The sequence below is a fragment of the Oncorhynchus nerka genome, linkage group LG15 (assembly GCF_034236695.1).
Source record: "Oncorhynchus nerka isolate Pitt River linkage group LG15, Oner_Uvic_2.0, whole genome shotgun sequence".
Lineage (NCBI taxonomy): Eukaryota > Metazoa > Chordata > Actinopteri > Salmoniformes > Salmonidae > Oncorhynchus > Oncorhynchus nerka.
The window spans coordinates 86,204,978-86,230,991 of NC_088410.1; the positions used below are offsets into that span (position 1 = coordinate 86,204,978).

Consider the following 26,014-nt stretch of genomic DNA (forward strand, 5'->3'; position numbering starts at 1 on the left):
TTTTTATTTCTACTTTGCACATTCTTCCACTGCAAATCTACCATCCCAGTGTTTTTACTTGCTATATTGTATTTACTTTGCCACCATGGCCTTTTTTTGCCTTTACCTCCCTTATCTCACCTAATTTGCTCACATCATATATAGACTTGTTTATACTGTATTATTGACTGTATGTTTGTTTTACTCCATGTGTAACTCTGTGTCGTTGTATGTGTTGAACTGCTTTGCTTTATCTTGGCCAGGTCGCAATTGTAATTGAGAACTTGTTCTCAACTTGCCTACCTGGTTAAATAAAGGTGAAATAAATAAATAAAAGGGTAAAGTTGCTAGAGGCAGGTTGATTTGTTGCTAAATGACGTTGTGATGTCATTGCGTGATAACGTAAAACTGCGTCATTACGTAGAATACACAATAACGTTACTCAAATTGTCTGGCCATCAAATATGATTTGACATTTGTTCAGGTACAGACACCCACTCCTTTCTTGTACAGTTTTGATTGAGACATGTTGATTGATGTTGTAAGTTCTGTTCAAGATCAAACATTCATGACCAACTATATTCATTGGGTTTGGCTCGTCGAAACCGTACTACTGCTGCTGCAGTCAGCCAACAATGCACTTTTGCAGCCAGGAACGTGTCATGAAGAGGGAATACGAAAATACGATTTGCAATTTGCTGAAATTGGTGCTGCCTATGCACGAGCTGAGCGCCTGCTGCTGACGTCACCCACAATGCACTTTTGCAGCCAGGAACGTGTCATGAAGAGGGAAAATACGTGCATTTTAGCGTTAGTCACTTTTCAAAAGTTGCTAAAAGTTCCAAATACATTTTTAAAAGTAGCTACATTTGTTGCTAGGTGCTGTTTGAAAAAAAAGTTCCCAGGGTAGTCTGAAAAGTTGCTAAATCTAGCAACAAAATTGCTAAATTGGCATCACTGGATGGCTGTGTGGTTTCACTTTTCCCCTGAAAAAGTCAGTCTACTATAATCTTTGTGGTCGTTTGGATTCTACTGACGTCCAGTGGTGATCACGGGTATTGCCGAGGCTCATAAATAAAGTGTTACACTGACTTGAGTTTATATTTTAGGCTACATTGTATTAATGATTAATGTACTTATCGATTGGTTGTCTTTTTGGGGGTAAGCGGCTCTGTTTGATTAGCTTGTTACATGTTCACGTGTGGGTGGACGGGATAAAGTCATTATTCACACTGATTTAGTAACTTTGGATTTTCCCGTCCAGTAAACGCCACAATATATATATTTTAATCGGCTTCTTAATTTTTCGCCGTGTTCTACCCTAATCCATTTCGTTGAAACACGACAGCCTAGAGGAACTCCAGAACTGACAAAAAAAATCCTCGTATCTGCTTCCATTCAGCACTGCTCTCATTCTTTACCTTAACCATGCAACTCATTCTTTCCTGTGTTTTCCTGGCATTTTGGAGGGGATTGGTCAAAGGTAAGAAGAAAATAAAAAAATGTTTTGTAATTCTATTTTGGAGACAATTGACAGTAGATTAATGTGCCAATTAGTATCTATTTTAATGTAGCTGGAATTGGTTAATTGATTTTATTGTTGAGTTGTGTCTTTTTGTTGGTTACACATTATATTCCTTGGTCAGCTCATTTTACAAAGAAATGGTATGGAAGTGACTGCAGCAAAAACGAGTAGGTGGCATTTCAGTTTGGTTATTAATGGGATCAGTAATGTATACTGTAATGTTACTGACTGCATTCTGTCAAGTGGGTGATTCTGTCAGGTGAAGAGTTTTGATAGGGGAAAGGAGACACTTCTCCACCCATGTAAGCTTCACAAAAATGGTGTAATGGTCCAAAGGTCTTATGTGCTCAGTCAGACCCATGCACAAATGTTGTTCAGGAAAATAGCTGACACACAGACAGCTGGGTACCCAACACATACTTTTCAGAATTCAGTAAATAGGCCTAGTGGTTGTAAGTTAGAACTTCTAACCAAAGCCCTTCTGAAACAACCCTAATTTGTAATAAACTCCAGTACAATAGTGGTTAGATTGAATGAATAACAAGTTCCATTAGGCATTAGGACTGTGTTTTTTGTGTTTGGCCATAGGGTCCCGCTGTCCTCTGAATGACTTCCAGCGTTCCGAGGGAAGGGAGCTGGTTCCGACCTCCTGGAACTCTGCACGGGTGCTGATACTGCCAGGGCTGATGCTGGAGGACTGTGCCAGACGATGCTCAAATACACTGGACTGCAGGTACCCTGGAGTGTTGTACAACCTCACTACAACACCTAGCAATCTTAGCGGTTAAGGTGTTGGACACAGGTTTGAGTTCCAGTCAGACTACCCCCAAATTCTTAAAAAATATATCACAAGCTTACATGAAAACTCCTTGGACAAGGAAGCATGCAGGTAAGATCATGGTCGACCCTGGACACCCCATCTTTTAAAGACTCTCCACTGGCAGACGGTTAAGGGGCCCTATTCAGTCAACATTGTGGAAGTTCATCTTGACAGCGTGATTGAAATTTAAAGGCTGCATTCACGGTAAATGCTGCATATGTCGGCTCAATCGGAAATTACCTTTGAATTTCTAGCACGGAATCTGTAACGCTTCAGCTATACAGATTGAATAGAGCCCTGGGTCAATCATGAAAAAAATGGCCTCCACCTGAACAGTTTCTTCCCCCATGCTGTGGCCCTCTTCCCGCAATCTGTGGCTCTCATCAACCGGCAAGCGGGCTCATAGGAATTACGCTATATATACACAAGTATGTGGACACCCATTCAAGTTAGTGGATTCAGCTATTTCAGCCACACCCGTTGCTGACAGGTGTATAAAATTGAGCACACACCTGTGCAATCTCCATAGACAAACATTTGCAGTAGAATGGCCTTACTGAAGAGCTCAGTTACTTTCAACGTGGATGCCACCTTTCCAACAAGTCCATTTTGGACATTTCTACCCTGCTAGAGCTGCCCCGGTCAACTGTAAGTGCTGTTATTGTGAAGTGGAAATGTGTAGGAGCAACAACGGCTCAGCCGCAAAGTAGAGGGCCACACAAACTCACAGAATGGGACCGGCGAGCGCTGAAGCGCGAAGAGCTTAAAAATCGTCTGTCTCAGTTGCATCACTCACTACCGGGTTCCAAACTGCCTCTGGAAGCAACATCAGCACAATAACTGTTTGTTGGGAGGTTTATGAAATGGGTTTTCATGGCCAAGCAGTCGCACACAAGCCTAAGATCACCATGCGCAATGCCAAGCTTTGGCTGGAGTGGTGTAAAGCTCACCGCCATTGGACTCAGGAGCAGTGGAAACGCATTATGTTGAGTGATGAATCACGCTTCACCAATGGGCGAATCTGGGTTAGGCGGATGCCAGGAGAACGCTACCTGCCCCAATGCATAGTGCCAACTGTAAAGTTTGGTGGAGGAGGAATAATGGTCTGGGGCTGTTTTTCATGTTTCGGCCAAGGCCCCTTAGTTCCAGTGAAGGGAAATCTTACCTCTTCAACATACAATGACATTGTAAGCGATTCTGTGCTTCCAACTTTGTGGCAACAGTTTGGAGAAGGCCCTTTCGGTGTGGAAGAACTGGCCTGCACAGAGCCCTGACCTCAACCCCATCAAACACCTTTGGGATGAATTGGAACGCAGACTGCGAGCCAGGCCTAATCGCCCGACCTCACTAATGGTCTTGTGGCTGAATGAAAGCGAGTCCCCGCAGCAATGTTCCAACATCTAGTGGAAAGCCTTCCCAGAAGAGTGGAGGCTGTTATAGCAGCAAAGGGGGATCAACTCCATATTAATGCCCATGATTTTGGAATGAGATGTTCGACGAGCAGGTGTCCACATACTTTTGTTCAAGTAGTGTAAGTGACTTTGCATTGAACCAATTACTGCACCTTGTCATCGATGACCTCTAATACAAATCTGCACTATACTGCATTTGCACCAGTGAGGCTGCTGAGGGGAGGACAGCTCATAATAATGTCTGGAACAGAGTGAATGGAATGGCATCAAACAGATGGCATGTTTGATGTATTTGATACCATTCCACTAATTCCTCTCTGGCCATTACCACGAACCTGTCTTCCCCAATTAAGGTGCCACCAACCTCCTGTGATTAGCACTATGTAGACCTCTGTACAACATTGTATATATTTGCCACGGCAACATCCTTCCCTCTGCTTATATAGAAGTATCCCCTCTTTAAATGGTATATTCCCACTGCAATCAGCCTAAACTCCAGAGTTTTATGTTTACTGTACCGATATTGAATACTCTGTATGATGTCTTTGTGGACTTGTGTTTCTATTCTGTTTGTATATTGTCTGTTGCTGGCAGCACCTTCTCACTAAGGCAAATTCTGGGTATTCCATGTGTAAATGTACTTTGACGAAATAAAGGAGATTCTAATTTCACCAGAGCCTTCAACTACGAGACGCGTCCCTCCATCACCTGTAAACAGCTGCCATGGGTGGAGGATGGCAGCAACGCAGAGGTCAAGAGGAACGTCAACTGTGACCTTTATGAGAAGAAGGGTAAGCTTTTGTGGTCAAAGTGAGGTCATGTTCTCTGTCATTTATGTCATTTTACTACAAAATGTAGTGTCAGTAGTATGCTGTGATTTTAGTTTGAAAATATATATATTTTTCTGTGATGTGCAGTCTACGTAAGAAAGTGCATTGTGGGTAAAGGAGAAGACTATCGAGGCAAGGTGTTCATGACAAAAAGTGGCCATACTTGTCAACAGTGGTGGTCAAAGTTCCCACACGATCACAGGTAATATCATCCCATTGATTTCTGAGAGTTGTAGTTTGGAAGCTGAAAACATGACCCAGAAGAATATATAATACAATATGTCTCTGTCTCTCTCACACACATGCTGTTGCTATACTTGTCATAGATGGACACCCACAGCCACTAATGGCTTGGAGCTGAACTACTGCAGGAACCCAGATGGGGACCGCATCGGGCCGTGGTGCTACACCACTGATCCAGAACGGCGTTATGAGACCTGCAATATCCCCCACTGCAAAGATGGTACATCCCATTCTGTTATAAAATTCCAGCAGTTGAAGGATTGCAACTGCATATGTTTCTAAAGATAATGTGATAACACTATGTGTGTATGTATTGTATTTGAACTTATTATCTGTTAGGCACAGTGGACATGACTGTTAGGCACAGTGGACATGTCTGTTAGGCACAGTGGACATGACTGTTAGGCACAGTGGACATGTCTGTTAGGCACAGTGGACATGTCTGTTAGGCACAGTGGACATGACTGTTAGGCACAGTGGACATGTCTGTTAGGCACAGTGGACATGTCTGTTAAGCACAGTGGACATGTCTGTTAGGCACAGTGGACATGTCTGTTAGGCACAGTGGACATGACTGTTAGGCACAGTGGACATGTCTGTTAGGCACAGTGGACATGTCTGTTAGGCACAGTGGACATGTCTGTTAGGCACAGTGGACATGTCTGTTAGGCACAGTGGACATGACTGTTAGGCACAGTGGACATGTCTGTTAGGCACAGTGGACATGTCTGTTAGGCACAGTGGACATGACTGTTAGGCACAGTGGACATGTCTGTTAGGCACAGTGGACATGTCTGTTAGGCACAGTGGACATGACTGTTAGGCACAGTGGACATGTCTGTTAGGCACAGTGGACATGACTGTTAGGCACAGTGGACATGTCTGTTAGGCACAGTGGACATGTCTGTTAGGCACAGTGGACATGTCTGTTAGCTACAGTGGACATGTCTGTTAGGCACAGTGGACATGTCTGTTAGCTACAGTGGACATGTCTGTTAGCTACAGTGGACATGTCTGTTAGGCACAGTGGACATGACTGTTAGGCACAGTGGACATGTCTGTTAGGTACGGTGGACATGTCTGTTAGGCACGGTGGACATGTCTGTTAGGCACGGTGGACATGTCTGTTAGGCACAGTGGACATGTCTGTTAGGCACAGTGGACATGTCTGTTAGCTACAGTGGACATGTCTGTTAGGCACAGTGGACATGTCTGTTAGCTACAGTGGACATGTCTGTTAGGCACAGTGGACATGACTGTTAGGCACAGTGGACATGTCTGTTAGGCACAGTGGACATGTCTGTTAGGCACAGTGGACATGTCTGTTAGCTACAGTGGACATGTCTGTTAGGCACAGTGGACATGTCTGTTAGCTACAGTGGACATGTCTGTTAGGCACAGTGGACATGTCTGTTAGCTACAGTGGACATGTCTGTTAGCTACAGTGGACATGTCTGTTAGCTACAGTGGACATGTCTGTTAGGCACAGTGGACATGACTGTTAGGCACAGTGGACATGTCTGTTAGGTACGGTGGACATGTCTGTTAGGCACAGTGGACATGTCTGTTAGGCACGGTGGTTAGGCACATGGACATGTCTGTTAGGTACGGTGGACATGTCTGTTAGGCACAGTGGACATGTCTGTTAGGTGTGGACATGTCTGTTAGGCACAGTGGACATGTCTGTTAGGCACAGTGGACATGTATGTTAGGCACAGTGGACATGTATGTTAGGCACAGTGGACATGTCTGTTAGGTACGGTGGACATGTCTGTTAGGTACGGTGGACATGTCTGTTAGGCACAGTGGACATGTCTGTTAGGTACGGTGGACATGTATGTTAGGCACAGTGGACATGTCTGTTAGGTACGGTGGACATGTCTGTTAGGCACGGTGGACATGTCTGTTAGGTACGGTGGACATGTCTGTTAGGCACGGTGGACATGTATGTTAGGCACAGTGGACATGTATGTTAGGTACGGTGGACATGTCTGTTAGGCACGGTGGACATGTCTGTTAGGTACGGTGGACATGTCTGTTAGGCACAGTGGACATGTCTGTTAGGCACGGTGGACATGTATGTTAGGCACAGTGGACATGTCTGTTAGGTACGGTGGACATGTCTGTTAGGCACAGTGGACATGTCTGTTAGGTACGGTGGACATGTCTGTTAGGCACAGTGGACATGTCTGTTAGGCACAGTGGACATGTATGTTAGGCACAGTGGACATGTATGTTAGGCACAGTGGACATGTCTGTTAGGTACGGTGGACATGTCTGTTAGGCACAGTGGACATGTCTGTTAGGTACGGTGGACATGTATGTTAGGCACAGTGGACATGTCTGTTAGGTACGGTGGACATGTCTGTTAGGCACGGTGGACATGTCTGTTAGGTACGGTGGACATGTCTGTTAGGCACGGTGGACATGTATGTTAGGCACAGTGGACATGTATGTTAGGTACGGTGGACATGTCTGTTAGGCACGGTGGACATGTCTGTTAGGTACAGTGGACATGTCTGTTAGGTACAGTGGACATGTCTGTTAGGCACGGTGGACATGTATGTTAGGCACAGTGGAGATGTCTGTTAGGTACGGTGGACATGTCTGTTAGGCACGGTGGACATGTCTGTTAGGCACAGTGGACATGTATGTTAGGCACAGTGGACATGTATGTTAGGCACAGTGGACATGTCTGTTAGCTACAGTGGACATGTCTGTTAGCTACAGTGGACATGTCTGTTAGGCACAGTGGACATGTCTGTTAGGCACAGTGGACATGTCTGTTAGGCACAGTGGACATGTCTGTTAGCTACAGTGGACATATCTGTTAGGTACAGTGGACATGTCTGTTAGGCACAGTGGACATGTCTGTTAGGCACAGTGGACATGTCTGTTAGGCACAGTGGACATGTCTGTTAGGCACATTGGACATGTCTGTTAGGCACAGTGGACATGTCTGTTAGGCACAGTGGACATGTCTGTTAGGTACAGTGGACATATCTGTTTGGCACAGTGGACATGTCTGTTTGGCACAGTGGACATATCTGTTTGGCACAGTGGACATGTCTGTTAGGCACAGTGGACATATCTGTTAGGCACAGTGGACATATCTGTTAGATACAGTGGACATGTCTGTTAGGCACAGTGGACATGTCTGTTAGGCACAGTGGACATATCTGTTTGGCACAGTGGATATGTCTGTTAGGCACAGTGGACATATCTGTTAGGCACAGTGGACATATCTGTTAGGCACAGTGGACATATCTGTTAGGCACAGTGGACATGTCTGTTAGGCACAGTGGACATATCTATTTGGCACAGTGGATATGTCTGTTAGGCACAGTGGACATATCTGTTTTGATCACAGAGAACAACACAGTGTTGTTACAAATTGTGTGTGTTTGGGTTTGTGCACAGAGGTGTGTATCACATGTAATGGGGAAGACTACAGGGGTCAGGTTGACCACACAGTGAGTGGCAGAGAGTGCCAACGTTGGGACCAGCAGTACCCACACCAACACATCTACCAGCCTGAGAAGTATGTCTGTCCACCCAGCGCTATTATCACCTACCACTACCACTACAACCACCACCACTACAACCACCACAACAACCACCACTACAACCACCACCACTACAACCACCACTACTATAACCACTACAACCACCACCACTATCACCACTACAACCACCACCACAATCACCACTACAACCACCACCACTATAACCACTACAACCACCACCACTATCACCACTACAACCACCACCACTATCACCACTACAACCACCACCACTACAACCACCACCACTATCACCAGTACAACCACCACCACTATCACCACTACAACCACCACCACTATCACCACTACAACCACCACCACTATCACCACACCAACCACCACCATTACAACCACCACCACTATCACCACTACAACCACCGCCACTACAACCATCACTATAACCGCCACTACAACCATCACTATAACCACCACTACAACCATCACTACAACCACCACCACTACAACCACAACCACCACTACAATCACCACCACTACAATCACCACCACTACAATCACCACCACTACAACCACCACTACAACCACCACCACTATCACCACTACAACTATCACCACTCCAACCACCACCACTATAACCACAACAACTATCACCACTCCAACCACTACAACCACCACCACTATCACCACTACAACCACCACCACTATCACCACAACCACCACCACAACCACCACTACAACCACCATCACCTCAACCACCACTACTACAACCACCACCGCTACAACCACCACCACTATCACCACTATAACCACCACCACTATAACCACCACCACTATCACCACTACAACCACCACCACTACAACCACCACCACTATCACCACTACAACCACCACCACTGTAACCACTACAACCACCACCACTACAACCACCACCACTATCACCACTACAACCACCAGCACTATCACCACTACAACCTCCACCACAACCACCACTACAATCACCACCACTACAACTATAACCACTACCACCAACACAACCATTACAACCACTACCACCACTACAACCACTACCACTACCACTCCACTATTTTTATCACCTACCACTACAACCACCACCACTACAACCACCACCACTATAAGCACCACTACAAGCACCACCACAACCACTACAACCACCACCACTACAACCACCACCACTACAACCACCACCACTATCACCACTACAACCACCACCACTATCACCACTACAACCACCACCACTACAACCACCACCACTACAACCACCACCACTATCACCACTACAACCACCACCACTATCACCACTACAACCACCACCACTACAACCACTACCACCACCACTATCACCACCACCACTATCATCACTACAACCTCCACTACAACCACCACTACAACCACCACAATCACCACAACCACTACAACCACTACCACCACTACAACCACCACCACAATCACCACTACCACCACTACAACCGCCACCACTACAACCACCACCACAATCACCACTGCCACTACCACCACTACAACCACTACAATCACTACAACCACCACCACCACTACAATCACTACAACCACCACTACAACCACCACCACAACTACAACCACTATCAACCACTACAACTATAACCACTACAACCACTACCACAACCACTACCACCACTACAACCACCACTCTTTTACGTGCTTTTTGTTGTAGGCCTACATGCCTTTGTACAGTGCATTTGGAAAGTATTCAGACCCCTTCACTTTTTCAAAATGTTGTTACTTTACAGCCTTAATCTAAAATGTATTAAATCGTTTTTTCCCCTCATCAATTTACACACAGAACCCATAATGACAAAGCGAAAGCAGGTTTTTATCATTTTTTGCAAGTTCATATTTTTTAAATACCTCATTTACATAAGTATACAGACCCTTTGCTATGAGACTCGAAACTGAGTTCAGGTGTATCCTGTTTCCATTGATCATCATTGAGATGTATCTAAGACTTGATTGGAGTCTACCTGTTGAAAATTATATTGATTGGAGATGATTTGGAAAGGCACGCACGTATCTATATAAGGTCTTACAGTTGACAGTGCATGTCAGAGCAAAAACCAAGCTATGCGGTCAACTGAATTGTCCGTAGAGCTCCGAGACAAGATTGTTTTGAAGCACAGATCTGGGAGAGGGTACCAAAACATTTCTGCAGCAGCATTGAAGGTCCCAAGGAACACAGTGACCTCCATCATTCTTAAATGGAAGAAGTTTGGAACCACCAAGACCCTTCCTAGACCTGGCTGCCCGGCCAAACTGAGCAATCAGGGAAGAAGGGCCTTGGTCAGGGAGGTGACCAAGAACCCAATGGTCACTCTGCCTGAGCTCCAGAGTTCCTCTGTGGAGATGGGAGAACCTTCTAGAAGGACAACCATCTCTGCAGCACTCCACCAATCAGGCCTTTATGGTAGTGTTAGGCTCTAATTTCCAGAGTAAAAACTCTACTGACACTATGAAATCTTAACCAGGTTCATTCTTCCCAGAGGATCAATACAGTTGCATTAGACAAAGACCTTTTCAGACAAGCAGTGATATTTAAGCCTTCCTCCTAGGCTCCTCCTACACATCTGAACAAACACGGGCCATAAACGTTCATTTCTCCCTTAACGTGACCTGACCTGATCTCGCCCCCTTCATCACTAATCCATGGCTCTCTCCCCTTCTCAATGCCTGACACATGTGATCGCTTTCCCTACACTCAATACATTCCAAGCTCAATTGCCCCCACCATATACTTTCCTCTTACAGATAACCATTAACCTCTGGTGTAGCCCCTCAGCCATGGCACCCCTCGTTTCTCTATTACAACTAATGATTAATAAGGATTTAAAGTTCATAAATCCAAACCTGTCAGTAGAGTGGCCACTCCACAGTAAAAGGCACATGACGGCCCGCTTGGAGTTTGTCAAAAGGCACTTAAAGGACTCCCAGACTGATGAAACCAAGATTGAACTCTTTGGACTGAATACCAAGCGTCATGTCTGGAAGAAACTTGGCATCATCCTTACGGTGAATCATGGTGGTGGCAGCATCATGCTGTGGGTGTGTTTTTCAGCGGCAGGGACTGGGAGACTAGTCAGGATCAAGGGAAAGATGAACGGAGCAAAGTACAGGACTTTAGACTGGGGTGAAGATTCGCCTTCCAACAGGACAACGACCCTAAGCACACAGCCAAGATAACGCAGTAGTGGCTTCGGGACAAGTCTCTGAATGACAAATCTCTGGTCCAGCCAGAGCCCGGACTTGACCCCAATCGAGCATCTCTGGAGAGACCTGAAAATAGCTGTGCAGCGACGCTCCCCATCCAACCTGACAGAGCATGAGAAGATCTGCAGAGAAGAACGGGAGAAACTCTCCAAATACAGGTGTGCCAAGCTTGCAGCGTCATACCCAAGAAGACTTGAGGCTGTAATCGCTGCTAAAGGTGCTTCAACAAAGTACTGAGTTAAGGGTCTGAATACTGATGTAAATGTAATATTTCAGTTTTTTATTTGTAATTAATGTGCAAAATGTGGAAAAGGTGAAGGGGTTTGAATACTTTCCGAATGCACTGTATACGGCCAGCATTACTCCTGTCTAATCAATATTTAGTACTGTAACAGAGTAGAGAACAATCAATCATTCCAATTGAGAATTTCCTAACATTGTGCTGGAATATTGTACATGTACATTCCAGGTATCCAGATAAGAGCTTGGATGATGACTACTGCCGTAACCCAGACGCCTCCCCTGTTCCCTGGTGCTACACCACAGACGCTGATATGGAGAGAGAGCGCTGCGAGATCAGCAAGTGCTGTATGTCTTTCCCCCTCATACACCCACCCAGTCCATTAATTCACACTATTCCATCATTATAACAATGTAATACAATCTATATCGGCCCTCATAATGTCACTTTTCTCCTTCACTCTAGCTGTGGTTACAAAGAGACGCCTCCGGTCCAGCTACACCACAAACTGTTTCCGTGGTCGCGGGGAGGATTACCGCGGTAAAGTAAATGAGACGACCGGCGGTATCGCCTGTCAGCGTTGGGACGCCCAGTACCCGCATGAGCACCCCTTCTACCCAAACACCTACGAATGCAAGTAAGCCAGAAAAACAGGCGATAGAGGGATGGATGAATGAGAGGTGGGATTGATGGTTAAAGGGATGAGAGGTGGGACTGATGGTTAAAGGGATGAGAAGATGGACTGATGGTTAAAGGGATGAGAGGTGGGATTGATGGTTAAAGGGATGAGAGGTGGGACTGATGGTTAAAGGGATGAGAGGTGGGACTGATGGTTAAAGGGATGAGAGGTGGGACTGATGGTTAAAGGGATGAGAGGTGGGACTGATGGTTAAAGGGATGAGAGGTGGGACTGATGGTTAAAGGGATGAGAGGTGGGACTGATGGTTAAAGGGATGAGAAGATGGACTGATGGTTAAAGGGATGAGAGGTGGGACTGATGGTTAAAGGGATGAGAGGTGCGACTGATGGTTAAAGGGATGAGAGGTGCGACTGATGGTTAAAGGGATGAGAGGTGGGACTGATGGTTAAAGGGATGAGAGGTGGGACTGATGGTTAAAGGGATGAGAGGTGGGACTGATGGTTAAAGGGATGAGAGGTGGGACTGATGCTTAAAGTGATGAGAGGTGGGACTGATGCTTAAAGTGATGAGAGGTGGGACTGATGGTTAAAGGGATGAGAGGTGGGACTGATGGTTAAAGGGATGAGAGGTGGGACTGATGGTTAAAGGGATGAGAAGATGGACTGATGGTTAAAGGGATGAGAAGATGGACTGATGGTTAAAGGGATGAGAGGTGGGACTGATGGTTAAAGGGATGAGAGGTGGGACTGATGGTTAAAGGGATGAGAGGTGGGACTGATGGTTAAAGGGATGAGAGGTGGGACTGATGGTTAAAGGGATGAGAGGTGGGACTGATGGTTAAAGTGATGAGAGGTGGGACTGATGCTTAAAGGTATGAGAGGTGGGACTGATGGTTAAAGGGATGAGAAGATGGACTGATGGTTAAAGGGATGAGAGGTGGGACTGCTGGTTAAAGGGATGAGAGGTGGGACTGCTGGTTAAAGGGATGAGAAGATGGACTGATGGTTAAAGGGATGAGAGGTGGGGCGATGACCAGTGAGTCATGGTATGAGGAGTGAAGTGAAGTTTATTGACATGAATATCTACATGAATGGCTGATCTTGGGTCTAGTTATTTATGTTCCTAGAGTACATTTACAATTTAGTCATAGCAGAATCTCATGTCCAGAGCGACTGAGATTCAGTAGCATACATCCAACATACTGTATTTATCCATGAATAATGATCCATGTGTTTCTGTGTGCTATACTTATTGTCTGTACTATACCATTGCTTTCAGGGGCTTGGAGGAGAACTACTGTCGTAACCCAGATGGATCCGAGGCACCCTGGTGCTTCACGTCTGTGCCTGAGATGAGGACGGCTCTTTGTTTACAGATCAAACGCTGTGCAGACGACATTGAAGCTGAGGGTACACTGCCCTCTGGTGTTTCAATGGGCCCGATGCTCTCTCAATGCAATCTAGGTTCCTCAAACACAAGTCTACTTAATAACACAAAGAAGGAGTTGGGGGTTCATTCTATTTCAATTCCAGTAGTTTTTTAAGGTTAACCAAATTCCAATTCCACATTTTTCTCATTGAAAAGCATTAAAGAGAAAAGGGAATTGGATTGTTAGTGTATTGACTGGAATTCAAATGGAATTGATCCCAACCCTGGTGTCTGTAATCATGTTTTATGTCCTTTTCCCCCACACCCTAGATTGCTACCATGAAAATGGTAAAAAGTACAGGGGTGTAGTCCGTAAGACGCGTAAGGGCATCACCTGTCAGAAGTGGAGTGTCAACATGCCTCACAAAACAAAGTATGAAAAAATGTCATTAATCATGAATTCATAAAAGGCAGGTCTATTTGGTGTTGTCAAAGAGGGAAACTGAATATATAGTTATTTATGGGATAGTATCATGTGTTTGTAGAAGTGTCTCCTGGGCCATGCATAGGTAGGTTTACTGTACTGTGGTTTTCCAGGATAAACCCAGGGACCCACCCTGATGCCAACCTGACAGAGAACTACTGCCGGAACCCAGATGGGGACCAGCACGGACCCTGGTGCTACACCACTGACCCCAAAACAGAGTTTGACTACTGTGCCATCAAGCAATGTGGTAAAGATTCCCCTCCTCCCATAACTCTGTGCCCTCACATTCCTCTCTCCATATTGTTCTCTTGTTACTCTGTCACTCATTATCTCTTATCTCTATGCTCTAATAGTAGGCCTAATATTATTATTAATAATAACAATATTAACTTACTAACTAGCTATTTTCATACATTTTGCTCAAAGCACTAATCCCTCTATGGGCCTGTGTTGTCATAAACTGATTAAATAATTATTCTGGTTATTGTTGTTTGAACAGCTGGGGAGAAAGTGTCCATCATTGAGCCATCAGGTGAGTTTTTAAAGGGATATGTAATATGTAACTACAATGAAAAATCAGTATTTTCTGGAAGTGGACCTGTGTAAACAACTTTACTCATCAACGTGTGTGTGTGTGTGTGTGTGTGTGTGTGTGTGTGTGTGTGTGTGTGTGTGTGTGTGTGTGTGTGTGTGTGTGTGCGTGTGTGCGCTCACGCACACACAGAGATTGTGGAGTTTAATGAGTGTGGAAAGAGAGAGGATCGTTTGGCCAAGAGCCCAATACTGCGTATTGTTGGTGGGCTTCCTGGAAACTCTCCCTGGACCGTCAGTCTCAGAGACAGGTCAGTCTGAGACAGCAGTCTTCATAACCTCTCTGTCCCCCTGTTAGAGCCCAGTCTTCTTAACCTCTCTGTCCCCCCCTGTAAGAGCTCAGTCTTCATAACCTCTCTGTCCCCCCCTGTAAGAGCCCAGTCCTCATAACCTCTCTGTCCCCCTGTAAGAGCCCAGTCCTCATAACCTCTCTGTCCCCCCTGTAAGAGCCCAGTCCTCATAACCTCTCTGTCCCCCTGTAAGAGCTCAGTCTTCATAACCTCTCTGTCCCCCCTGTAAGAGCTCAGTCTTCATAACCTCTCTGTCTCCCCTTGTTAGAGCCCAGTCTTCATAACCTCTCTCTCCCCCTGTTAGAGCTCAGTCTTCATAACCTCTCTGTCTCCCCCTGTTAGAGCCCAGTCCTTATAACCTCTCTGTCCCCCTTGTAAGAGCCCAGTCTTCATAACCTCTCTCTCCCCCTGTTAGAGCCCAGTCCTCATAACCTCTCTGTCTCCCCCTGTTAGAGCCCAGTCTTCATAACCTCTCTCTCCCCCTGTTAGAGCCCAGTCTTCATAACCTCTCTGTCTCCCCCTGTTAGAGCCCAGTCTTCATAACCTCTCTGTCTCCCCCTGTTAGAGCCCAGTCTTCATAACCTCTCTGTCTCCCCCTGTTAGAGCCCAGTCTTCATAACCTCTCTCTCCCCCTGTTAGAGCCCAGTCTTCATAAACTCTCTGTCTCCCCCTGTTAGAGCCCAGTCTTCATAATCTCTCTCTCCCACCGGTTAGAGCCCAGTCTTCATAACCTCTCTGTCTCCCCCTGTTAGAGCCCAGTCCTCATAACCTCTCTGTCCCCCCCTGTTAGAGCCCAGTCTTCATAACCTCTCTCTCCCCCTGTTAGAGCCCAGTCCTCATAACCTCTCTCTCCCCCTGTTAGAGCCCAGTCTTCATAACCTCTCTCTCCCCCTGTTAGAGCCCAGTCCTCATAACCTCTCTCTCCCCCTGTTAGAGCTCAGTCCTCATAACCTCTCTCTCCCCTGTTAGACCCCAGTCTTCATAACCTCTCTGTCTCCCCCTGTTAGACCCCAGTCCTCATAACCTCTCTCCCCCCTGTTAGACCCCAGTCCTCATAACCTCTCTGTCTCCCCTGTTAGAGCCCAGTCTTCATAACCTCTCTCTCCCCTGTTAGACCCCAGTCCTCATAACCTCTCTCCCCTGTTAGACCCCAGTCCTCATAACCTCTCTCTCCCCCTGTTAGAGCCCAGTCTTCATATCCTCTCTCCCCTTGTTAGACCCCAGTCTTCATAACCTCTCTCTCCCCTGTTAGAGCCCAGTCTTCATAACCTCTCTCTCCCCTGTTAGACCCCAGTCCTCATAACCTCTCTCTCCCCTGTTAGACCCCAGTCTTCATAACCTCTCTCTCCCCTGTTAGACCCCAGTCTTCATAACCTCTCTCTCCCCTGTTAGAGCCCAGTCTTCATAACCTCTCTCCCCTTGTTAGACCCCAGTCTTCATAACCTCTCTCTCCCCCTGTTAGAGCCCAGTCTTCATAACCTCTCTCTCCCCCTGTTAGACCCCAGTCCTCATAACCTCTCTCTCCCCCTGTTAGACCCCAGTCTTCATAACCTCTCTCTCCCCCTGTTAGACCCCAGTCCTCATAACCTCTCTCTCCCCCTGTTAGAGCCCAGTCTTCATAACCTCTCTCTCCACCTGTTAGACCCCTGTCCCCATAACCTCTCTCTCTCCCTGTTAGAGCCCAGTCCTCATAACCTCTCTCCCCCTGTTAGAGCCCAGTCTTCATAACCTCTCTCTCTCTGTCTCTCCCTCTCTCTCCTTCCCCTTGTTAGACCCTAGTCTTCATAATCTCTCTCTCTTTCTGTCTCTCTCTCTCTCTCTCTCCTTCCCCTTGTTAGAGCCTAGTCTTCATAATCTCTCTCTCTCCTTCCCCTTGTTAGAGCCTAGTCTTCATCTCTCTCTCTCTCTCTCTCTCTCTCTTTCTCTCTCTTTCTCTCTCCTTCCCCTTGTTAGAGCCTATTCTTCATCTCTCTCTCTCTCCCTCTCTCTCTGTCTTTGTCTCCTCTCTCTCTCTCTCTCTCTCTCTCCTTCCCCTTGTTAGAGCCTAGTCTTCATCTCTCTCTCTCTTTCTCTCTCTCTCCTTCCCCTTGTTAGAGCCTAGTCTTCATCTCTCTCTCTCTCTCTCTCTCTCCCTCCCCTTGTTAGAGCCTAGTCTTCATCTCTCTCTCTCTCCCTCTCTCTCCTTCCCCTTGTTAGAGCCTAGTCTTCATAATCTCTCTCTCTCTCTGTCTGTCTGTCTGTCTGTCTCTCTCTCTCTCTCGTTCCCCTTGTTAGAGCGCAGTCTTCATAATCCCTCTCTCTCTCCACGTTAGAGCCCAGTATTCATGACCTCTCTCTCTCCTTGTGTGCAGGAAAGGAAACCATTTCTGTGGAGGCTCCCTGGTTAGCTCCAAATGGGTGATCAGTACTAAGCAGTGTTTCTCCTCTTGGTATGCTTTATGATTTCTAATGCATTTACATGTTATTGTTGTTTTTTAAAACACAGTAAAATAAAGTAAAAAGTGTCAAATCCAAAACATTTTAAAAGAACCAGATCTAGATTCTAAAACAACAAGCCTAATAGTATAAATCTCTTGAATGTGATGAGGATCGTTGGTCAGTGTATGTTCCTCTATGTGCAGCTATGTTGACCTTCCAGGGTACTCGGCCATGATGGGGACATTGTTTCGTAACCCCATAGTAGGAGAGCCAGACCGACAGACTATCCCTCTCACCAAGATCGTCTGTGGACCCTCTGAGTCCCAGCTGGTCATGCTACAACTGGAATAGTGCGTACACACACAAACACATGCATGCAGCGACGCACATACACACACACACACACACACTAACCACATACGGTACACACGTACAGTATATCGTACACGTACAGTACCCAAGCGTTATTATCATACCACTTTTCCAACTAGACCACCCAATATGATTTAACAGAAAATCCTTAAATCCACATTCAGCTCAGTCTGATGCTCTCTTTCCTCCTCCTCTTCCTTAGCCATGCCCAGTTTAACGAGCGTGTGTCTCAGATATGCCTGCCCCCTGAACGCTACATAGTTCCAGAAGGAACCCTCTGTGAGATCGCAGGCTGGGGTGAAACTCAAGGTAAAGTAGAGCTATGCTCATAATTGTAACGCTTCAATATTATTTACTCACATTCCTCAATATGAATCTTTAAAGGCACCCACCAGAGGGCAGTGCTGCTCCTATTTCGGTATAATTCCTGCTTGTTTAGGTTCCACCTCCGAAGAATGACACAGGTTACTTATACATCCACTATTCACGAATTGGGGGTGGGAAGGAATGTTGTTCTACCAAGCTAAAGTTATCTGTTGTTGTTGTTTTTTTATTTTTTTATTACACCGTATTCAAAAGATGAGCAAGTTGGCTAGGCTGGTTCTGGCGCAGGATTTGTCATAAACATTTAGAGAAAACTACTTGGAAACTAGTGTCTTTGATTTTGCCATCTAATGTTATCTCCAAAGTTTTGGCATCTTCCCTAAGACACATGCATTTTTGTACATTGTAATGGACACGGTGCAACCTTTTGTAGGTAGGCTTCTGGCAGGCTTTGGCTGCAGTACAGAAATGCCAAGTAAGTCCTTGATCATGGTTCTCACAAAGGAAGTGAAATGATAGACTTGAATGACTTTGCTCCTGATTCACGTCTCAAATAACATGTAACAACACCCTGAGCACATTGGACACAAAACACCAAAACAAATGTAACAACAACAACAAAATAGATTAACAAGTTCCTTGAATTGTCTTTTGTGGGGGCCTGTTCATTATATGATAGACAATTATATATATACAGTACCAGTCAAAAGTTTGGACACACCTACTCATTCAAGGGTTTAAAAAATATATATACTATTTTATACATTGTAGAATAATTGTGAAGACTTCAAAACTATGATATAACACATGGAATTATCTAGTAACCAAAAAGGTGTTGAACAAATCAGAATCTATTTTAGATTTTAGATTCTTCAAAGTAGCCACTCTTTGCCTAGATGACAGCTTTGCTCACGCTTGGCATTCTCTCAACCAGCTTCACCTGGAATGCTTTTCCAACAGTATTGAAGGATTTCCCACATATTCTGAGCACTTGTTGGTTGCTTTTACTTCATTCTGTGGTCCAACTCATCCCAAACCATCTCAATAGGGTTGAGGTCGGGTGATTGTGGAGGCCATGTCATCTGATGCAGCACTCCATCACTCTCCTTCTTGGTCAAATAGCCCTTACACTCGCTGGAGGTGTTTTGGGTCATTGTCCTGTTCTAAAAACAAATGATAGTCCCAAAAAAATCACAGACAGTATCACCAGCAAAGCACCCCCACACCATCACACCTCCTCCTCCATGCTTCATGGTGTGAATCACACATTCAGAGATCATCCGTTCACCTACTCTGCGTCTAACAAAGACACAGCGGACCAAAGGATAGTTTTCCACCGGTCTAATGTCCATTGCTCATGTTTCTTGGACCAAGCAAGTCTCTTCTTATTATTGGTGTCCTTTAGTAGTGGTTTGTTTGCAGCAATTCGACCATGAAGGCCTGATTCACGCAGTCTCCGAACAGTTGATGTTGATATGTGTCTGTTTCTTGAACTTATCCTCTGAAGCAAAGGTAACTCTGGGTCTTCTTTTCCTGTGTTAGTCCTCAAGAGAGCCAGTTTCATCATAGCGCTTTATTGTTTTTGCGCCTGCAGTTGAAGAAACTTTCAAATGTCTTGAAATTTTCCGGATTGACTGACCTTCATGTCTTAAAGTCATGATGGACAGTCATTTCTTTGCTTATTTGAGCTGTTCTTGCCATAATATGGACTTGGTCTTTTACCGAATAGGGCTATCTTCTGTATACCACCCGTACCTAGTCACAATTTAACTGATTAGCTCAAACGCATTAAGAAGGAAAGAAATTCCATAAATTAACTTTTGTCAAGGCACACCTGTTAATTGAAATGCATTCCAGGTGAATACTTCATGAAGCTGGTTGAGAAAATGCCAAGAGTATACAAAGCTATCATCAAGGCTACTTTGGGTGGCTACTTTGAAGCTTCTAAAATCTAAAATATATTTAGATTTGTTTAACACTTTTTTGGTTACTACATGATTACATATCTGTTATTTCATATATAAATATATAGACTAGCAAAAAAATATGTGAAAATTGACAAATTATCCAATAGATGATGTAAGTAGTCTGGTAAAAACAAAAAGTGGAGGCGAAAAGCTGTTTGGGTCATTCACGAATAGGAAGAACTTTGCAGGTGTTTCTGATTAATTGCTGGTTGGTGGTAACATTTAACTCAAATCTAGCCCTGAAAAGAAACGTCATAGGGGAAACACTGACTGTCACGCCTACCTCCGGTCTGCCAGGGCCCGTGGTTTACCCACACCTGCTCTCCAACATTACCCACACCTGCTCTCCAACATTACCCACACATTTTCCCCATCATTACCCACACCTGCTCTCCATCATTACCCACACCTTCTCTCCATCATTACCCACACCTGCTCTCCATCATTACCCACACATTCTCCCCATCATTACCCACACCTTCTCTCCAACATTACCCACACCTGCTCTCCATCACCCACACATTTTCCCCATCATTACCCACACCGGATCTCCATCATTACCCACACCTTTTCCCCATCATTACCCACACCTTTTCCCCATCATTACCTACACCTGCTCTCCATCATTACCCACACCTGCTCCCCATCATTACCCACACCTGATCCCCATCATCTGCTAAATGACTTAAATGTAAATGTACCCACACCTTTTCCCCATCATTACCCACACCTGCTCTCCATCATTACCCACACCTTTTCCCCATCATTACCCACACCTGCTCCCCATCATTACCCACACCTGACCCACACCTGATCTCCATCATTACCCACACCTTTTCCCCATCATTACCCACACCTGCTCTCCATCATTACCCACACCTTCTCCCCATCATTACCCACACCTGATCCCCATCATTACCCACACCTGCTCTCCATCATTACCCACACCTGCTCCCCATCATTACCCACACCTGCTCTCCATCATTACCCACACCTGATCCCCATCATTACCCACACATTTTCCCCATCATTACCCACACCTGCTCTCCATCATTACCCACACCTGCTCTCCATCATTACCCACATCTGCTCCCCATCATTACCCACACCTGCTCTCCATCATTACCCACACCTGCTCTCCATCATTACCCACACCTGCTCTCCATCATTACCCACACCTGCTCCCCATCATTACCCACACCTGCTCCCCATCATTACCCACACCTGCTCTCCATCATTACCCACACCTGCTCTCCATCATTACCCACACCTGCTCTCCATCATTATCCACACCTGCAATCCATCATTATCCACACCTGCTCCCCATCATTACCCACACCTGCTCTCCATCATTACCCACACCTGCTCTCCACCATTACCCACACTACCCATCATCTGTGGATCTATTGGGGCATTATGCAAATTGGAGTGGGTCCAGGGTGTCTAGGATGATGGCGTTGATGTGAGCCATGTGAGCCAGCTTTTCAAAGTATTTCATGGCAACAGATGTGTCCCATGGGGCAATAGTCATTTAGGAAGGTTACCTTGGCGTTCTTGGGCACAGGGACTATGGTGGTCTGCTTGAAACATGTAAGTATTATAGACTGGGTCAGGGAGAGGTTGAAAATGTCAATGAAGACACTTGCCAGCTGGTCAGTGTATGCTCTGAGTATGCGTCCTGGTAATCCGTCTGGCCCCGCGCTCTTGTGAACATTAACCTGTTTAAAGGTCTTACTCACATTGGCTATGGTGATGCTCTCATGCATGGTTCAGTGTTGCTTCCCTTGAAGCGAGCATATGACCAGGGCCCTGAGTTGACCCAGGTCAGATTACATGGTCAGGAAAAACATAGGAACCAAATTTATAGTGTTTATAGTGTTGTTTTTTCCAGTACCACTCAGCATATGCCCTCCTCTTCCTCGTTGTCTCGTTCTCTCTATCTCATCCTTCTTTCCCCCTCTTTCCCTTTCTCTCACTTTCTTAGGCACTTCTACAGATGACTCTGTGCTCAATGTGGCTCAAATACCAGTTCTAAGCAACAAGGATTGTAACAACTACTTTCGGGGTCGTGTTCGGGAGAACGAGATGTGCACCAACTCCTTCCAGGGTGGGGTGGGTGCCTGTGAGGTAGGTTCGGTGTGTTTGTGAGTTGTAGGATCTGTCTATGAGCAATAGTTTGTTTGTATGAGAGAGACTGAGTTTGATGGTGGGCAAAATTATAAGATAACTTTATTTTAGGATATTAATTATGTGACATACAGCCAAACACAAACATGTACAGATGTATGATCTTAATTTGAGCCAGTTTGCTACTGAAGGAAAATAATCCTGCAGCAATGTGAATATTTATGTGGATTATATTTAATGGAAATGTTTGTAGGGGTTGATACATTTTTTTGTAAAGAAAAATCAAGTCTGAAATTACAAACTTCAGAAGCCTTTTTAAACCTCAAATACACTACACGTTTTAAATGTCCCACATTGCAGGAAAGTTCTGCTGTGTGACAATGATCTAACAGTGATGTGTTCTTTCAATGTGACCCCCAGAGAGACTATGGGGGCCCTCTGGCCTGTCAGAACAGTGACTGCTGGGTGCTTGAGGGAGTGATCATCCCCATGAGGCGCTGTGGACACCCAGGCCAGCCTAACATCTTCATCCGTGTCTCTGTCTATGTGGACTGGATTAAGAAGGTCATGGAGATGGCTTAGTCACGAATACATTATGTCACCAAGCAGTGACTGGCTCTATGTTCTACTGGACTGCAATATATTTATCCACCCTCACCCCCCACCCATAGCTCACAATCCATGACCACCTAATTGTAATCCGTGACCATCTACATACAATTAGTTAATATACACTGAGTATATCAAATATTAGGAACAGTATTGATTTTCCCTCAGAACAGTCTCAATCCCCCCCCAAAAAAGCACTCGACAGGGATGCTTGTTGAATGCTGGCCCATGTTGACTCCAGTACTTCCCACAGTTATGTCAAGTTGGCTGGATGTCCTTTGGGTGGTGGACCGTTCTTGATACACACAGGAAACTGTTGACTGTGAAAAACACAAACCGATGCACATGGTACCTATTACCATACCCTGTTCAAAGGCACATAAATATTTTGTCTTGTCCATTCCCCCACTGAATGGTACATAAACACAATCCATGTTTTAATTGTCTCAAGGCTTAAAAATCCTTCTTTAGCATGTGTCCTCCCCTTCGTCTACACTGGTTGAAGTGGATTTAACAAGTGACATCAATAAGGGATCATAGCTTTCACTTGGATTCACCTGGTTAGTCTATGTCATGGAAAGAGCAGGTGTTCTTAATTGTTTGTACGCTCAGTGTATAATGTGTGTTATTCTACAATCTTATGACAAAAATATAAGATAAAATAACTATGTTTTCCCTTGTCTTCTGTCTACGTGTCAAAAACAATATTAGGCATTTTGATCTGAACAAAATAACCATCATCTTATGGTGATTACATTACATATTGAACCTTGACCTCAGGATGTGCTTGTGAAGGACATGCCTCCTTAACCTCATGCTTCTCAAAAGCGTTCCTACACCCTTCACTAAAACTGCTGACTTATATACCCCCCCCCCACCCTTCCAGTATCCGATGGAGCTCCAAAATACCTTCTTGGCCCTCCAGCCTCCAAAGAAATCCCTCATCTGCCTGTTGTTTTATGTTGTTATAATTAAACAGACTATTTGTGCACTCTGATTCAACAAATAAGTTTAGCAAATGAGTGCTGATTTTACTGGCTTCGGTCCGTTTCAGTGGCAGTTTGGCAGTTCATGCTGCTCACTTTTGTGAAATTATGTTTAATGACTAATCAAATACTTATATGACTTATAGTAACTCAAAACATCTCCAGTCGTGCCCTCTTCTGACTACATTTTAGATTAAAGCATTTTATTCCATGCTGCAGAGAACTTGTCATTTCAATTGATCTTATCAATATGAATATATCACCTTGTTTTGAGCAAGCTGACTCATTTGGCTAACATGTCTTTTTTGGTCATATGGGGTTTTCTTTTCTGTAAATTAGTTTTCTCTTCATAACTGTTTGAGTAATTCATTGTTATTCTCAGTAATTCATTGTTATTCTCAGTAATTCATTGTTATTCTCAGTAATTCATTGTTATTCTCAGTAATTCATTGTTATTCTCTAATTCATAACTTTATACATGTAGCCTATAAAGCATTTTCATTATGCGTATGAGTGTTTTCAATTTAAATGTTTTTTATTTTTTATTCTACACTGTAAAAAACAAGATGTTGATTCACCGTAGAATTGTATGGAAACCAGCTGCAATAGGATTGTGAGTTTGCTCAATATTTGGGCATATACTGTAGCTGAACCAAAATACATTCTCTTGTTGAATTGTATGTTCACTCAACATAAGATTTTAGGAGTTGAGTGAACATACAATTCAACTTGAGAATTTATTCGACCTATTTGCATATTTCCCAGTGTGCCTATCGAGTGATTTGTAGTTATCACCCATGACTGTATTTGTTAGCGACAGACACATATATGTTGTAGTCAATGGTTTTCAGTCTTGTAGCTTTCACCAATTGTGTGTCTTAGTGAATATGTTGTTTTTTAAATTAAACTCTTTATGACAGTGCATTACATAATAGATACATAAGGCCTTTCTTTGAGGGCTTAGTTACACCCTATGCAGCAGTTTGAAACTCATGGTTTTACAGACCACATCAAGCCTGCAAGTCACATTATGCTGGCTTGCAAAGTGATGTGTAGTTCCTATTGGAGAACAGCTAGAGTGAGGATATCCAACAATTGGAACTTTTAATCGTCTCCATCCTGCATTCAGAAAGACTTCTGGAGTAGGGAAGATTGATTATTAAAACTACCGAAATCATATAAACTGGAATAGCCATCTCAGAACTGGGTGCAATAAGTCCAACTACTAACACATTGGATTAGTTTAGAAAAATGTATGTTGTTTGTGTAGCATAAGATGAATCAACCAATCAATGTGCATGCAAAAACACAGGTATTGAAATAAAAAATTCTGAAAATCAACCTGCAATAGAGCATGCTGGGCAATATAATAATGATGGCTGTGGTTTTGAGCAAAAATGAACTTTATTTTTGAATCGGGATGTGCTTAATTTTTTAATCGGGAGGCGCTGGAACAAAAAGTGAGCGCGAGAGGAAAAAAGTTACCTTTATAATAAAGCATTGCATGCATTTCATTGCATTTGCGTAGTGGCATAGAGCAATAGAGTGAAGGCACGTACAGAAGTTGCACACATAGTAGCCTAGGGTCTGGAAAAATGTTGGCCTTTTATAAACGCATGTCATACAATTCTACATAATTTTACATGACTGGAGGCTACTTTGACACTGACAAACTAAGAATCTGAGATCAATAAAATTTGACCTTGTCTTGAGTCCATCAATAGCCTAGGCCTTAGTGTGTGGAGACAAATATTGTAGGCTACAATATGAGAAGGAAATTATAATCCTAAAAGTGCTTTCCAGTTTCACTGACTCACCCAATGATGAGCAGCTCACTTGCTAGTGATGGCCGGTGAGCTTGTGCCGAAAGCCTATCTCTCATTTGTAAAACAATATTTGGAAGTTGATCAAATATTTTTGTAGCCTACAGCATAGTCTTCTATTTCCAAACCTGTGAAAGACCTGTTTTGCCTGCCTGCTGTTTTTTCACTGACAGATGTCTTGTT

At 44.6% G+C, this 26,014-nt stretch overlaps 1 protein-coding gene across 1 annotated transcript; it reads left to right on the forward strand.

Moving 5' to 3' along the window:
* Positions 1–467: 467 nt before the first annotated feature.
* LOC115143446 (hepatocyte growth factor-like protein) lies at positions 468–24,514 on the forward strand. The gene is made up of 18 exons (XM_029683893.2): positions 468–1,462; positions 2,093–2,237; positions 4,412–4,527; positions 4,654–4,768; positions 4,893–5,029; positions 8,230–8,350; positions 12,058–12,176; positions 12,295–12,466; positions 13,748–13,878; positions 14,168–14,270; positions 14,435–14,571; positions 14,824–14,856; positions 15,049–15,166; positions 17,557–17,634; positions 17,827–17,973; positions 18,198–18,304; positions 22,271–22,413; positions 22,834–24,514. The coding sequence occupies exons 1-18, from the start codon at positions 1,408–1,410 to the stop codon at positions 22,993–22,995; spliced, it is 2,139 nt and encodes a 712-aa protein (XP_029539753.1). The 5' UTR covers positions 468–1,407; the 3' UTR covers positions 22,996–24,514.
* The last annotated feature ends 1,500 nt before the right edge of the window (positions 24,515–26,014 follow it).